General features: G+C 33.8%; 1 protein-coding gene across 3 annotated transcripts in view; it reads right to left on the bottom strand.

The window, feature by feature from the left end:
• Window positions 1-226: 226 nt before the first annotated feature.
• STK17B (serine/threonine kinase 17b) overlaps window positions 227-16640 on the bottom strand; it is a 30299-nt gene continuing 13885 nt past the window's right edge. For 2 of the 3 annotated variants that reach the window (XM_086366739.1, XM_086366750.1), the window contains exons 3-8: window positions 13975-14187; window positions 9856-10000; window positions 8587-8713; window positions 7028-7076; window positions 5685-5864; window positions 227-3637 (exon numbers count right to left, since the gene is read on the bottom strand). In XM_086366739.1, coding sequence (XP_086222865.1) covers window positions 3355-3637; window positions 5685-5864; window positions 7028-7076; window positions 8587-8713; window positions 9856-10000; window positions 13975-14187 — 997 coding nt within the window. In that variant the 3' untranslated portion in view covers window positions 227-3354. Of the gene's footprint in view, window positions 3638-5684; window positions 5881-7027; window positions 7077-8586; window positions 8714-9855; window positions 10001-13974; window positions 14188-16640 lie in introns of all 3 variants that reach the window. The other variant, XR_015151274.1, reaches the window with a different exon arrangement.

Genomic DNA, 16640 nt, shown 5'->3' with positions numbered 1-16640 from the left:
AACACAGTGCACTGCCATACATTGACATTTTCTAAAAGTATTATTACTTAGAAGAAGTTAACAGCCCTTCTTGTTTTCAAATTTATGTGCTTTATCCAACAGACTGGGTCTAATAAACATGGCTGTATTAGAAAAGGAGTTCAAGACTAGAGAGGCTCCAGGCAAGGAGGTTAGCATTTAGGAATAAAGAATTTAGAAGTACTTTAAAGCAAAAGACAACCACAAATGTTAAAAAAATGCTTTTTAATTTGTAACCAAAAGGATCATTAAGTTGATGTAATTTTTCTTTTACTGGAGTATTCAAAACAATTGTAGGCAATATGCCTTAAGCAACATGATTACTGAATAAAAGTTGAGATGGACGGCAATTGTAATTTATGTGAAATTTATACTTGAGTTTTAAGTTCTTTAAACTTTCATAAAATTATAAACTAATAATAATTCCCCAAATTGGAAGTCAGATAACTTATTCTAATACAATTCAAAATTAAAGTACAATTGCTTATACAACAATGAATAAGGACAAGTTTCCAAGTCAGATGTCAAACTGAAAATTCAAATACAAACAGAGGAAATGTAAACAGTTATAAAATATCAACAGTTATAAATGTTACTTACTTACAGAAAGGCTATTCAAATTTTGGTCTATGAATGATTTGTGACTCATTCAAAATGAAAGAAAGAACTTGTGCCAGAATGGAAATCTATTATGTCACTAATTGGCTATTTCTTTCATAACAAGACTTTCTTGATAAAGGAAGCAGTGTGCTGATTTATATTCTGGCACAGGTGCCTTATCTCATTACAACCTGGAGAACAGGTCCTGCTTACTTTCTTTAAAGTGCCGTGATAATTTTACTGCTCAGAGTTAGGTTACTTTTAGTGTGGGGGGAAAAAGTTGAAATGACACATGATTGTCAGCTATACCTCTTCTATTTTTAATCCCATTGATCCAAAGATCCTAACCAAAAAGCAAATTATACTTTATAAATTCATCACAATATAACATTAATCTTCAGATGATTACTGACATCTATTCACCTCTGAGGGGATCTCCATATTCCCACTTCAGTGACATATATCAACCGTTTTGATTAACACTTGCTTTCAATCTTGCGGGAAGAAAGTACGAATTATTTTATAATTATCAAGAAAAAATTTAATAAGTAATAGTTATTTGTGAATAAGTTCCTCTAAAAATTGGTTTATTTTCATATATCAATCAGAGAAAATTTTAAGTTCATCTTTATGAAAAAATTGAACTTTTATACTGTTTGGGTAACAACTAGTTGCTTTTATAATGAAAATTGGTAGGGAAAAAGGTATGGGAATTTATAACCCTGTGTATTCTATTAACTAAGGGGAAGCAGATAAACTATTTTAAGATTCCTCAGAATAAAAGTAATTAGCATAAAATATTTTTTAAGAAACAGTTTATAATTCAAAATCCAAACATTGCTTGATTTTTAGTATGGCATAATTCCTCTGGAAATTAAAAAATATAATATGGTCTTTTGTAAAAGTAATAATTTCCTCTTTCTCCAATGACTTACTAAACTTTACCTGCATTAGCTTAATACTGAAGGCAAATAAATGGACAACCAACGATTCAGAAAAAACTCATCAGTTTTAGATATACAGAAGCCCAATTAGCTTCTGCAGTGACTAGTTTACTGAACCGATAACTACTTCTTAAGGAAGTTAAATGTATATTTACATGTCTTAAGATGAGAGCTTCTTAAGCACCTGAGCTGAGTGCAATATACTGGAGGGAAGAATCTCTAACAGAAAGTTGTCTAAGAACTTATTTCATCCATCTATACATATATACATACATCTATACAAACACATTTACACATATATACACACACAAGCAGAAATAACTTTTCCTTCAAGAAATGTTGAAGATGTAAAAGGAATTCTCCATTTACCTAAATAAAGCAATCTGATGATTATTTAAAAGTTTTTAAGTTATTTGGAATCTCACAAAATTTCAAGAAGTCTTTCTAGAATAACATATAATTCAAAGGGAAAAAACGCAAGGATTTCTTTTGACAAAACCGAATTTCTTTTGACACAGTATTATGGTTGCAAACTTATAGTTATCTTAACTTGATAACATGAGTTTAAATAGTCTCCAGGTGGAAAGTCATCAAAGATTACCCAGTAGGAGTCAATCCCCACCCCCTTAGGACTGAACATAGTCACTGGCCTCCCATAATTCTGCTGTCCTTGGACTGTTACTTGCAGTGGCCCCAGCAAAACACCATTAAAGGCCACTCTGCTGAGCCTTGTCACACACTAGGAAGAGTTCTTCGCAACTTTAGAAGAGCTTGAGGTCATCCTGTTTTATGATCACATTCACCTTGCTACTGCTGACTGGCATTGTGCTAGCGGTCCTAGTGTGCTATGATATGTTTTATGCATACTTTTACAACTCTGAATGATTGGCTTGTACTCTAAGACTCAGAAGATACTTAAAATTCTGCAAGTTGTGTTAAGTTTCTGTCAGTACTTTCTTCTACATTCAATTAATATGTTTCATTGACTGAAAATAGAGCACATTCAGTTTCATCTAAGTATCTTCTACTCTAGAGAATCTGGAGGACAAAAACCCTCTACACTTGTATAGCTTCTATTCTCCATCCTTCAGACCTTGTTAAATCTGAAGTATGGTGAGAGTGGGCAAAAGACATTTGAGTTAAAAATGATGCCATGCTGTTCTTTTCTCTGTTTTAACTTGTATAGAATATCCCTAAATCCAGTTTCTAACCCCTCCTCTGCTCTGGTTAAAGGACCTGTCTCATATAGCAGATCATATGTAACGTAGTTTCAAAATATCCATGATTTTAAAACATTTTCAAGTGTTAAATATCTCGAGCATCTATAGAATAGCTATATTTTTATTTAAACTTGAAACTGTCATCCTAAACAAAATTATGTCAATAGAGGCATGGTGTAGGGCTTACCTTGGAGAATCTATTAAATTTAAATGTCTTCATTTTGTTTAGTTTACATCAACCATAATATAACCCAAATCACTTTTTTCCTGATATGGAAGACATTCTGATAAATTCATTTGAACCCAAACTCTTTCATTAACATGTAAACTCACAAGTACAATTTTATTTTTGTTATATATTTAAATATTTTTTGAAGAGTTGATATCTCAGTATAGGGAATGAAATTGTGCTAGTCACTACTAATTTAGCATTCAAACATTTCCCTAAATTCTTCAATGCAAAAGTGCATTTACAATATAAACATGCCATATATGAAGCTACAAACCACAATCTCACACTGGAGTGGATTTCAGATTCCAGACTCAGTTCAAATGGGGTGAGGAGGAAAGTGCTAACAGAGCAAATCGGACACAAGCTCGTGGGGGCTGGGCAGCGAGTCGTCAAAGCGGAATCTCTTGGACACCGTGCTGCTGTCCTCTGGGATGTTCTCTTTGTCTTCCCGGTCACTGCAGGTGCCATTACAAGAGGGCCTGTGAGTCCTGTCCTCAGAGGACCTTACTGGATGATCCTGACTTGGAGAGAAACTGGAGGTTTCTTCAGGGTGAAACAAGTTTCCAAAGTCCCACTGCTGTAGCCAAGAATGAGAAAGGCAGATTTCGGCTGTAGGTCTTTTCCTTTGAACGAAAGCACCAAGAAAAGATTGAGATCTAAAAATTGGGTTGCAAATGTCTGTAGTTCAGTACATTATAGGCTTTTTAAAATTTATTCTGAAAATAATACATACCCATAGTACAGGATGGAATAAGAAAAGTGGAAACCTACAGTTTAAGTCTGACATGTACTAAAAATTCAATTTATCATGAAGCTTACAGACAGGACTATCTAATCAAAACACTTGGGAACATATTTTAGCCTTGCAAATAAAAATCAGTAAAATTATAAGGACTTATAAAGGGTTTATAAACCCTTTGAAGGAAAATACATGTAAGTAAATTATAATCTCTATTATTAATTTTATTAATAATAAAATTTTATTCTTAAAACTTTATTCTTAAAAAGTAGTAACAGTTAAATCTTGAAAACAGAGACTACTCTTCAAAGATGTTTATCTAATATTTTTAGTTTTTAAATTTTGTTTTCTCCTGTGAAAGCACCATGGTCAAATATCACAATATTTCAGAAAGAAAGAAAACTTCAACCTTAACATAACCACCATTACCATTAGAACGTAGGTTTCCTTAGTTTTTGTTTTTATGTTCCATTTTTATGATTATAAAAAAATTAAGGTGCTCATTACAGAGTGAAAAATATTTAAGAAAACTAAACAGTTTAAAACTATAAACACATAGAATAATCACTATTTCTATTAAATAACCATCTATGAATGGTAGCCTGCCAGGCTCCTCTGCCCATAGGATTTTCCAGGCAAGAATACTGGAGTGGGTTGCCATGTCCTCCTCCAGGGGATCTTCCTGACTCAGGGATCGAACCATGACTCTTATGTCTCCTGCACTGGCAGGTGGGTTCTTTACCAAGAGCACTACCTGGGAAGCCCAAAATAGAGCTAGTCAGTGTTTGTTAAGACTTGCATTAAGCGTAGGTCTTCTTTTTAAGCAAATAAGGAAAGTGAATCCTCCAGGAGATTAAGTAACTGTCAGAGAGAGAAGACTTGACAAGTAACAAAACCAGGATCCCAGCCCAAGACAGTATATCACAGCTTCTGAGTTACATGCAGCCAAGGCATTTTAAGGTAAAAAGGGCTGACCCGGAGGCTTCCCAGATGGCTCAGCAGTGAAGAATTCACCAGCAATGCAGGAGACATGGGTTCCATCCCTGGGTTGGGAAGATCCCCTGGAGGAGGAAATGGCAATTCACTCCAGTATTCCTGCCTGGAAAATTCCATAGACAGAGGAGCCTGGTGGGCTACAGTCCATAGGGTTGCAAAGAGTCAGACACAACTGAGCAACTGAGTACACACATACAGGACTTATCCAGGTAAAGAAAAGGAGGTCAGCTTTTTCTTTTCCTGCTTTGAAGTTGCCAATGAGCGAGGTAAGAGTTTTAAGACATACTTTCAAGTACCTTCTTTAGTAGGCAATGAGTATCTGCTGCTTAAAAATTTGACAATCAGTATGTGAACTTGTTATACAACTATGGTTATTTCACTATAAATAATTCATAACAAAGTCTCATCATAACCAGCCATGTATATTATAAATCTTTGGTGTGTGTGTTCAGTTGCTCAGTTGTGCCTGACTCTTTGTGACCCCATAGACTATAGCCCACCAGGCTCCTTTGTCCATGGAATTTTCCAGAATACTGGAGTGTGTTGCCATTTCTTCCTCCATGGGATCCTCCTGACCCAGGGACTGAACCCACGTCTCCTGTGTCTCATGCGTTGCAATGGATTCTTTACTGCTGAGCCATCAGTTCTACTACTAATCATTTTAAGGAATTTCAGAGGATAGTAGCAGATTGACAGAAGAGATAATCCAAATCTTCTCTTCATTTCAAGATTTCTTGTTATATATTTTATATGTCCTATGTTTGAAGTTATGGATTTGCCATTTAATGATCTCTCATACCACCTCTCTTCCCATTTTACCTGAAACTTGAGAGAGCATACATCCAATAATTTTATACTGTTTTATAATATGTCTTTCTTAATAATCATATGTAATTTATTTTGTAATAGTATTTAAGTAAATTAATATTACTTACTCTGGATTTTTTACTAAAAGCCTCTGGATGAAGTCTGTGGCCAGCTGTGAAACTGATGAAAAAGTTTCTTCCGAATAATCTACATTAACTTGAGAAATATTGAGGTATGTTTCCTGATTATCTTCTCCCACAAATGGGGATGTGTGAGTTAATAACATATATGCTATTACACCAACATTCCTGAAAAAACAAATAACTGAGAAGATGGGAACTTAAAATGTGTGTTAATCTTAAAACATTTATATAAAGTAAAATTGATTCTCAACATATTCCTGTCCTCAAATCTTGTGCAGTTAAACTAAACTGCTTTTCAAAGTTCCCATAGTATACTATTAAAGCTGAAATAATTATGCTGTCTCAAAGTTTGCCTCACAGAAAAAGACTGAGGGAATGCACATGTATGCTATATAAAAATAATGTATTAAATATGTATCATTATATCTACAGTCTGCCCTTCACACAGATACCTGTTTATCAAGTACACAAAGCTGTCCTGAGTGGCATTTCCAAAATGGTGTTCAATGACACAGTAGTGATCTGTGAGACATAAATAGGATTCCATACAAACAGAGACTGCAGGTTTGGTAAAGCACAGTATTGGGCAGACAGATTTCCTTTTAATTGCAAAACTTTTAGAACCATAAATATGTTAATGACAACTCCTCTGTTCAGGAACCAGAAAAAGACAATACATATATAGCACCTATTTCACCCACTTATTTAGCCACAAGACCCTTTTTTCTTAGCAAATCCATTTCTTCCCCCTACATGGCAAACTAAACTCTTCCTCTTGGTCTGATAGAGTCAGTCTGCCACTGTAGTCTCAAGTAAAGTTCTGGTGTCAATGCCATCTCTACCCTATAATGTTCTCTCTGTGACAACCATATAAACTCACAATACCCAAGAAATACACTCTTATAAAACTAAACTTTTAAATGGATCTAATCTCATTTTTCTATTGAGTAAATATCTTCCTAGTTCTCCTAGACCTAGATCATATGTCTCCCATCTGGTGCTTGTCTGCTGCTTCCCTTATGGTTATTAAATAGTATTCTATCTTTATTATAGAACATACAGCACAATAGTGTGACTATTTTGTTCTTTTACCAGAAGGAGTCTTCCTCCAGGAAAGGGATTTTCCTATTTATTCCTGTACTTTGGCTCAGAGCCAAAGTGTTATTAAAAAGAATGAACAGGTAAATGTTTTTCCTGTGGCATAATAATGATACTCAAATAAAATCTTTTAAAGATAGCCTTACTATTTACATTTTGAACCAAAGAACCACAGAATATGTACTAACCAGCTTTTAATAAAGGAATACAAGTAACTAACAAAATCTTACCACATATCTGTTGCTGTGGTAATGGGATCATAGTTCAGGATTTCTGGAGCTGAAAGAGAAAATAAAATTCAAATTCAATACTGACAAATCTAAAGACATGAAAATTACTTTGCAGTAAACTGGATTTAATTTTAAAGAATTACCAATATATCAGTAGAAATTTAGCACAGTATTTATCATCCTGTGATTGGACATTTAGATATACCTAGTGTTGAGAAAATTATATAACCAGATGGTTCAAAAGCACCAATGATATTCTGGGAGTAACCAGTAGCTATGCAGTATTTTTTTTAAACGATTAAGATTAACCTCAGAAAAAGCAATTATGAAGAAGTAAAAGCTAAAATCTTTTTACAATTTTAGCTTTATGACTCTGTTAGGAATTAGTTTGAGTTATTTTAATAGAATGATTTCAGTTTTTCTTCTCAGGGTAAATAGACTCATATGCATTCAAAAATGACACTATGAACAAACCAGCTTCCTGGAAGTGCTTTAGATTTTCAAACAGATTAAATATCCCTTTTACACTATCTAAAACCTAGTTTCCTAAGCAATTAATTTTCCACTGTCTCCTCCTTTGCCCACCCCCCCACCAAAAGAATTTAATGGTACAACATAAATTGTCTATACTTTCTGAGCATTACTATAAATTTCAAATTAGTAGAGTCCAAACTAGTATCTATAGTTGAATAACTTTTTAGTTTCACAGTATGATTTCATAACTTCTCCAAGCATAACAGTCTGGTTAATAAAGCCTATGAGTCACATATATTGTCAGCCTGCATGCACCACCTGCTACCTTTCACATACTTCTGTGAGCTATATTATCTATAATTACAATCATTATTCTAGGACACTGTAGCCTCTATCAGCATTCAGAAGTTAGTAATTTGCTTTGTTTTTCATTTTGGGAAAGTCAGCTCCCTTGCTGAGTAGCACGTATTCTGTTTACTCGTATCTTTTCAATGCCTGCATAGGGATATCAATATGAGCAACAAGAAAAAAGTGTAAAAAGATTGTTACTACAAATTAAAATACTTTACCATTTATGCGCTGCTTTACAGGACTTAAAAACATCTTTCATCTCCATGATCTAATTTGTTGATTTAGTACAATATTCCTAGATTATCTACTAATAGATTCTACTTAACACCCTTCTTTTTCAAAATCCTCCTTTTACAACTCTCAGCAAAAACCTCACTAGGACAGAAGTAAAAGTGACATCTACCAAACAAAAAGGCTTCAAATGCAGTAACACTGATTCAGTTTTCCCCTTTTTTCATTTTCTTCTGCTTCCTAACTTCCTTTTTACCTGTTTTTCTTTATGTACAAAGCTTTTACACACAAACATTAAACTTTTAACTTATATGTCCAATGTCCTGTAAACTGTGATTGTCTCAATTCATTACAATTCATTTAAATGTGTCAAAACCGAATTTCAATGCACTAAAATCCTTGAACCAAATATATCCTGGAGTTACATGCCTTAAAATAGTTCTATATACGTATCACTTATTAATACATTTCAAAGTGGTATATAAAATAAAGGAAATTCTTACCCAAGTATTCTGGTGTTCCCATGATTTCCCGAAGTTCACATGCATTTCCTATTTTTCGAGACATTCCAAAATCTACAATTTTTATGTCCCCAAGAGGATATATGCTGCTCAATAATATATTCTGGGGCTAATAAAGCACAACAAGAAATGATAAATAATATAAAACAAGAAAAGAATACTAAACTCAAATCAGAGGTAACTTAAGTAGAATTTGTTTAGCTATTAAACATTTATTGAGTCATCCACTAAACATTTACTGAACTACTACTTAGGAGGAGCTATATAGTCAATGACAAATAAAGAAAAAATACACTTCAAGAGTATTCTTGGTTTTAATAAAAAAAGATGGATACACTGGTTGATTAACTGATTATGATATACAGAATACTCAGTAGTAAAGACTGCTTAATTCTGCTCATAAGAAAGTCCAAGAAGGCTTTGCAGTAGAGATGATGCTTAAGATGAATCCTGAAGGCTAAACAGAAGCATGCCAGTGAGAAAAGTGGTCTAGGGAATAGCACGAAAGAAGGCATGAACAAATAAAAATACATTTACACCCAGAAAGAGCTAATGGTTCCGTACAGTGGTATGGTTCTGTGTCTGACTATTCCCAGGATTGTACCTGAGATAGAAAGAGGCATGGGAGGGTATATGAAAAGGAGATCATCCAGGAAGGGAAGAGTCCAGTGTTCAAACAATGAGAGACAATTTGATTCAGATTTCAAGGTTCTTGTATGGCTACAGAGGAAGGATAAGGAGAAAGGATAGTAAAACGAGAGGCTGAAGTGGTACCTCAGGGGGAAGGGGCCTGAATGGTCTGGGGTGGCGTGTGGAGAAAGGAAAAGCCAAAAGACTAAAAGCCTCAAGAGAAAGATGAATGAGTATAATGGGAGCAAAGGAGTAAGGACTAGCAGGTTATCTTCAAGAGGTAGCTGAAAATTAAGTATTTCAGAGATAGTTTTATAAGACAAAAAGTCCAAGATGTGGCAATAAAAAGTCCAAGATATGGCAGTAAGAACAGGATGGAGTGACATGACAGTAGCATTAGAACATATGTAATGATGGTTTTTAAAAGCCCAGTGATAAATCTGAGCTGCTCACACATGCAGTCTTCTATCAATCAGTACAGAAGTAAGTCCACGTAGCACATGCACAGTCTAGACAAGCATGACCTGTTGTTTCCTCTCAATACCAGTCTGCAGTTAGTTGTGCAAACAAGAGCAGAGAAGGAACAGAGATGTAGCGGTACTTAAAACGACATTACATTACCTTTAAATCAAGGTGTACAATGTTATTCTGATGTAGGTAATGAACTCCTTCAAGTATTTGTTTAATGAGTCTAATAATGTCATTTTCAGAAACCATTTCAGCCAACTCAGGTAAACACAAATTAAAAATTTCTCCACCTGCAGCACTGAAATAGAATTCAAAGAATAGAAACTTGAAAAATCATTGATCTAAAAATGGCAACTTTTAAATACTATATACTTTTAAGTAAAAGATATGGCCACCTAAACTCTAATCTCTCTATATACACACATTTAATGGGGGGTGGTGGATGGTGCTGGGAGGGATTTTTAAGAAATAAAATAAATGACAAGAATGGTTTAAAGTCTGGGTGCTAGTATTTACCTATGAGTTCAGCTCTGCTCTATTTTACTCATTTATTCATTATATATAAACATACCTGTCATCTGTATATAGATAGATATTTTGATTCTCAAGGCAATCATGTGAATCATGGCTATCATTCCCATTTTACAGATAAAGAAATAAGTACAAATAGGTGAAATTAAGTGAGAGGGCAGAATCTGAATCTGTATAATATGGATGAGAATCTACATTCTTAACCAATATCCTGCCTTGCAGCTTTACAAAGAATAGTTGGGCCCAGAACCCCAGTTTTTTTCCTTTGTTTATAAGAACTGAAAATCTAAAGAATGCCAACAAATGCATAATGAAAAATTCCTAGATTTAGAATCAAATGATTTAAATTTAAATCGTAAATCTGCTATTTGCCAGCAATATAATTTAGGGTCAATCACTTATTTGAGCTTCCTCACCTGTAAAACAGACATATAACTGAACTCAACAGATTTTTTTCTAAGGACTAAATCTAAATGAATGAAATAAAAACTGTCAGAAATCATGCAAAAAAATCTAGATGGTTATTAATAAAAACTTATAAGGTATGTTTGGGAATATCTCAAGTACAGTCTACTCTATATGATAAATCAGAAACTCATTTATTTCACAGAACACTATTTCCCCCCTTTGGTTCACTCCTGTATGCACAGCAACAAGAAGAGTGTCTGACACATAGAAGGTACACAGTAAGTGTCTATTGAATGAATGAATAATGGAATAGACAGTCATTCTTCAGAGCAGCTGAAAGTACAATCCATTAGTCTTGGTGACTGTCAAGAGGAAGAAGTATGTCATATATATCTGGAGTCACAAGAAGGAAAAAGAATCAGTGGTCACAAATCTGAGTCTCATTGAAAATCATAGGACTGATCCTTCACACTTGCAGGCCATCGGGTCATCTGTACAGAGCATGCCAATTAGAAGCTGCAGGGCTTGGTTGCTTCACACTTTACAGTATTTCAGAGAAATCTGTGGGACAGCTGCTAAGGCACATGTGGTAATGCTTCAATAATGTTTACTTCATATCTCAATGACTTCCAGCCCCCCAAACTCCCAGAAAGTTCCTAAGAAACTAACTTCAAGATCTGACTTCAAGATTTCACAGTAAAGTCAATCTGAGTATGAAAAATTTACTTTGCTATAAAACATCTAGTAGTGGCCTTCAAAGTTAGGTACCGGAAGACAACGTTAGAAATTCATTCATCTAAAAAAGAAACTAATCTTTGTGAATAGCTAATATTCAGACTAACATGTGGCCCCTCAGTTTACACATCAATTGTCTGTCAAAACCCTGCTCAAGGTCTCCTGAGGGAAGAGGGACTCCACAGGCCAAGCTACTTAGGATACCTCACTTCTTCCCTTTCTGGTTATGTTATTCAGCTTTAATGAAATAAATCTTCTCAAAACAAGTGGTCAAAATATATTCCTGCAAGGACACTACAGATAAAGTTAATAATGCAATCACAAGCAGACAAGAAAATGAAGAGATACTTCAGATTCTCTTAGAATAAGTTATTTGCTAGGCCCTTTCTGATAAGAAATCAGACAAAATAATTAAAAATTAAAAGAAAATTGTATGGAATATGGATTCCTAGCCACTATTAAAATATGGAAAATACCCAAAACTATGGGAAATGCCAGAGAGATCTAAATTCTTCAGTATACAGCAGTATATGGCAGCATAAAATGCTTAGGTGAAAAATTCATTCTTGAACACTTCATAATTATTTATATACCAACACTGACATTACACTCTCTAAAGTTAATTCAATAGACAGAATCCTCATTAATTCTAAAATTCAAAATAAAATATAAGAAAACCACTTGAGAAAACATACGTAAAGCACTTCCCAGTGCCTAGACATAAGAGAAGAGCAGGCTGCCTGTGGAAGTACCTACTGAAACAAGGCAGCCTGACTTCCATTCAGACTCTGCCTAACCAGTTACCTGAGCTGGGACAAAACATGCTTCTGTTTCTTCTACTGTAACATAGTGATACATAACAAAAAATGACAGCTCGAACTTCACTGGCTTGCTGTAAGAATCAAATCAGGTAAGTCACATAAAGTACTGAGTACAACAGATGTTATAAGGATCAAAGCTGATCACCTGTAGTATTTAATACAGTGTTTGATACACAGTAAATATTCAATAAATATTAGCTATTATTATAATGAGTCAACAAATATTAATTCCAAATCTAGCCAACATCCAGCCTTTCTGAATTTGGGGGCTGCTTGTTAAACTCTGATTATGAAGTCAACTTTAAAAGTCTTTGCTAAATTAAAATTCATTTTTAGAAACACTATTTCATATATATATATAGATATAGATAAATGCACACAACATATTCTTAAGTGGAAAAAAAGGATTATAATACCATACACTTAATAGATCACGATTTTGTTTCGGAAAGTATACATACATAAAAAATAAAATAATTTCAAAATAGAGGAATATGTCATAAAAGTAACCACTGTTTACAAATGATTTCTATTTTCTATACGTTCTAAATCTAACACAATAAATGATGTTACGTTTATACCAGGAAAAGTATCCTAAGGGTTTGTTTGTTTCAGTAACGAGATCAAACAAACCCTGTGACTGTCAGCCAATCACACTGTCTCTACCTCTTCATTTGACCAGCTGATCAGTGTCTTTTGTAGAACTGCCATTTTTCCCACGAAAGAGGGAAAGCTCTTTACCATAATTTACCATAGCTTTCCAAAGATGAAGCTACGGTAAACAGAAAATGAAGAGGAGTTAAAAGGAGGAGAAGAAGCGATAACACAAGAAGCAGAAGTTAGCAGAAACTGGAAGCATAAATGGAAAGCAGTGAGGAGCAGCAGACTAATAGACCCTTTGTTAAAACAAGGCACCCAGAGCAGTGACTACAGAGAAGAAAAAATTTCTCTGTAATCAGAGAAGCCACTTATATCATTATTGTCTTGAAAGGTAAACTCAGATATATTTCTACCCTTCCTCTCTATTGAAAAGTTTGCCCCTTGAAGGAACTCAACTAAGAAATTCAGAAATTTGGAGTATTTATGTTTTTTTGCTTATGTGCTTGTATATATGTTGTGCATCTGTGAGTGGATATGATAACAGTACTTTAGTACAGTTACACTGTCACATAAATCTATGTACTATATACTACTTATATCTACATTTGTCTTACACAGCTTTCTAAAGCACAGTTTAGAAATTAGTAAGGAAGTCGAGAATATCATTTAAAAAACTCCCATAACACAATAAAGTTAATGTGTAGAAGATTAAAATCAAACTACATGGTTTACCTTTCATTCACGCAAGTTTACCTTTTTATTCTCCTTGGGTAACTTCACTGGATGTGCTTTTCAAATAAATGAATATATAAATTATTTCAATCCTATCTGCCCATCAGACTGTTTTGCAGAAAACTTCTATTTTCTTTGCCACTGGCAACAAAAGTATACTCAATTTCACTATACTCTATAAACATTGTATTGTCATTTGTTTACTGAATGCTGTTTAATTCATTTTGGGGTATCTGTGTGAGGTTACACATTATAAGTTTTCTGAAAATATATGAATATATACTATGTTCCTCTAATATTTTATTAACAGGAATCTTTACAAGTTCTTGTTATACTTTTATCATTTTTGTTCTTGACATTTCAAGCAACCTTACCCCCCAATTCAAATAGGTACTATAAACTTTTTTAAAGAGTATACTTTAAATTTTTTAAAGAGTATACTTACTATTCCAATATCAAAATGATTTCACTTGTATTTTCATAGACTTCATGAAGATTAATCACGTGGGGACAAGATTTTGTCAATTCAAGTACTGCAATTTCATGTAGAATCTCTGCTCGACAGTCCTGTCCTCTTCTTCTCTTTTTTAGAAACTTTGCAGCATATTCTTGTCCAGTAGATTTTGATATACATTGTCTAACCACAGCAAATTTTCCTCTGGGGGAAAAGTAAGAACAAAAGTTAGTATAACACAGATACTGTTATAACTTTATCAATCCTTCAAACATCCATGCCATTAGGAATTTACCTTTGCTCTCTTAATCTAATCAAATACTACATGTACTTTTATAAAATTTATAGTATCATCAGACTAAAATACAGATGGCAAATGTAATATAAGACATAATTATATTTATTCTTCACCATCATATCATTAACATGATACATTACCATTGTAGGGAGAGATCTCATTTGCCCACCAACTCCATGCCATACTCTTGATATGAATTATTTTGTTTAAGTATGATAACAATCCTATAGAGTAAATATTATTCTGTCTGGCAGACTCCAGAGAAGATATGTATCTTGGTCTATTTCCCTCTGCTAAAAATTTTAGCTTTCCTTCAAACAAAAAAAATTAAATGCAAAAATGGGTATTCATCTTATTTACTTCTCTTAGTGTAAACATTTTGCCTTTCAACATCACTTTTGACAACCTTTGAAGCTTTCTATCACAATTTGTCAGTTGTTTTACCAGAGTATCTATTAGTATTGCTCAGTAGTCCACAAAGCTTGTAACAGATATCAAAAGTGTACATGTTTTATGGAAAGTATCCAAAGACACTTCATGATTAGCTAAGAAAATTCATGGTTATCAAAAGCTATGTACAAACACATTATTAAAGTCATGTTTATTATTTTAGGAATAAACATGTTTTAGCTCTATCCAATAACAGTGCTCAACATTTCAGCCAATTTTTGAAAGACTCTGGCAAACTTATGTATTCTAAAGTAAAGACTGTGAAAGTCGCTCAGTAGTGTACAAGTCTTTGAGACCCCATGGACTATACACAGGCCATGGAACTCTAGGCCAGAATACTGGAGTGGGTAGCCTTCCCTTCTCCAGGGGATCTTCCCAACCCAGGGATCGAACTCAGGTCTCCCACATTGCAGGCAGATTCTTTACCAGCTGAGCCACAAGAGAAGCCTGTGTATTCTAAGCCTATAGTTTTCCCATCTAGTTTCCCAAAGACTCAAGCTATTCTGAGTCAGATTGTTTTAAGAAACTAATAAAAATTATTGACTGCCTACCCAGAAAATGTACACATGCCTTTAAAAAGAAATTTTTACATAAAGTTCCAGAGGGTTTTTAGATTTCAAAGACTATCCATAAAGTTCCTAAGCCTGGTTCATGGGTTCTAAAATTAAGAACTTCTATCCTAAGGCTCAAATGACTTACTGAATACCAACAAATCAGGTATAAATAAAAACCTATTTTTAATATACTTTGGATTTGGGGTAGAAGTCAGGGACAGAATAAATTGCTTATGCATTTTTAACTTACTATTGTCAAGGGCAGGATGACAAAGATCCCTACTCTTTATATTCTCAATTTCCCCAAAATTGGTGCCAATGAAAACCACGGACTGGAAATCAAGATGAAAAGGTAAAGCTACTAATGCAAAAAAAAATTTTTAAGAAAGTGGTCATGCTATAATTTGATTCTTTTACATATATCAAAATAAATATCAACTCAGAAAATTTGCATGCATAAAGTTATTTTTTTGATAGAACTTTTCATTTAAGATTTGAGAATGTTTAATTTGTATTTTCTCACCATATGCAAAAGGAATACAAATCAAAGCATTTCAATGAGCTCACAAAAAAACTCAATCAGTCCCTTTGTTTTATATTCAGAGTGTCCATGTTTATAGATTTTATACTGGATAAATTGAGTCAGACTAAGATTAAATGACTCATGAAAGGTCATATATGGAAATGGACTGCCATGACTTAAATTGCAGGATGTGAAATCCTAGCTTTCTATTCTGACCACTACAAAACAATTCCTTCCTTTAAGATAGTTTTTTTTTTTTTTTTAAAGAAGTAGATTCACTTCTGCCAATTCTTATTTAGATTCAGAAGTGAAAATTTGTCTAAAACAAAAAGGAAATTTTAAGTTTTATGAAGAAATTCACCTTGTAAAACTTAGGAAACAGAAGCTAGTTAGCCAAGAACTCTGTCCATCTGAAATAGTTTATAGTACCAGCTGTAACAATTAAGTTCTGCTGTAATTTTATAATTATATTTACAAGCCAGAATTCTCTCAGAAACAAAGAGCAAAATTAAATAATAACACTTAACTGTTTCAGGTTTTCTCATGAGGCTTACAAGAATAGTACTCATTAATGCAGAGCAAAGATGACCAAACAATATTGGAAATTACTTATTTGTCAATGTTCATCGCTAAGTAAAAGCCCTATGTGGGCAGAAACCCTATCTGTCCTAATTATTAATCATAAAATCTACACTTCACTAACTAACACATAACAGAAACTGAAATATCTGTTGAATGAATGCGAGAGCTATGGACCTAGTGCAGTACCATACATTGTGCTCTTCTGTATACTGTACTTAAAGCATTCACATTTTTAAACCTTCTTTGAGAC

The sequence above is a fragment of the Bos grunniens genome, chromosome 2 (assembly GCF_055505025.1).
Source record: "Bos grunniens cultivar Pamir isolate PY7600 chromosome 2, Bosgru_T2T1.0, whole genome shotgun sequence".
NCBI classification, from domain to species: Eukaryota; Metazoa; Chordata; class Mammalia; order Artiodactyla; family Bovidae; genus Bos; species Bos grunniens.
Note: the sequence above shows the minus strand (reverse complement) of the source record. Positions and strands in the feature narration are given on the sequence as shown.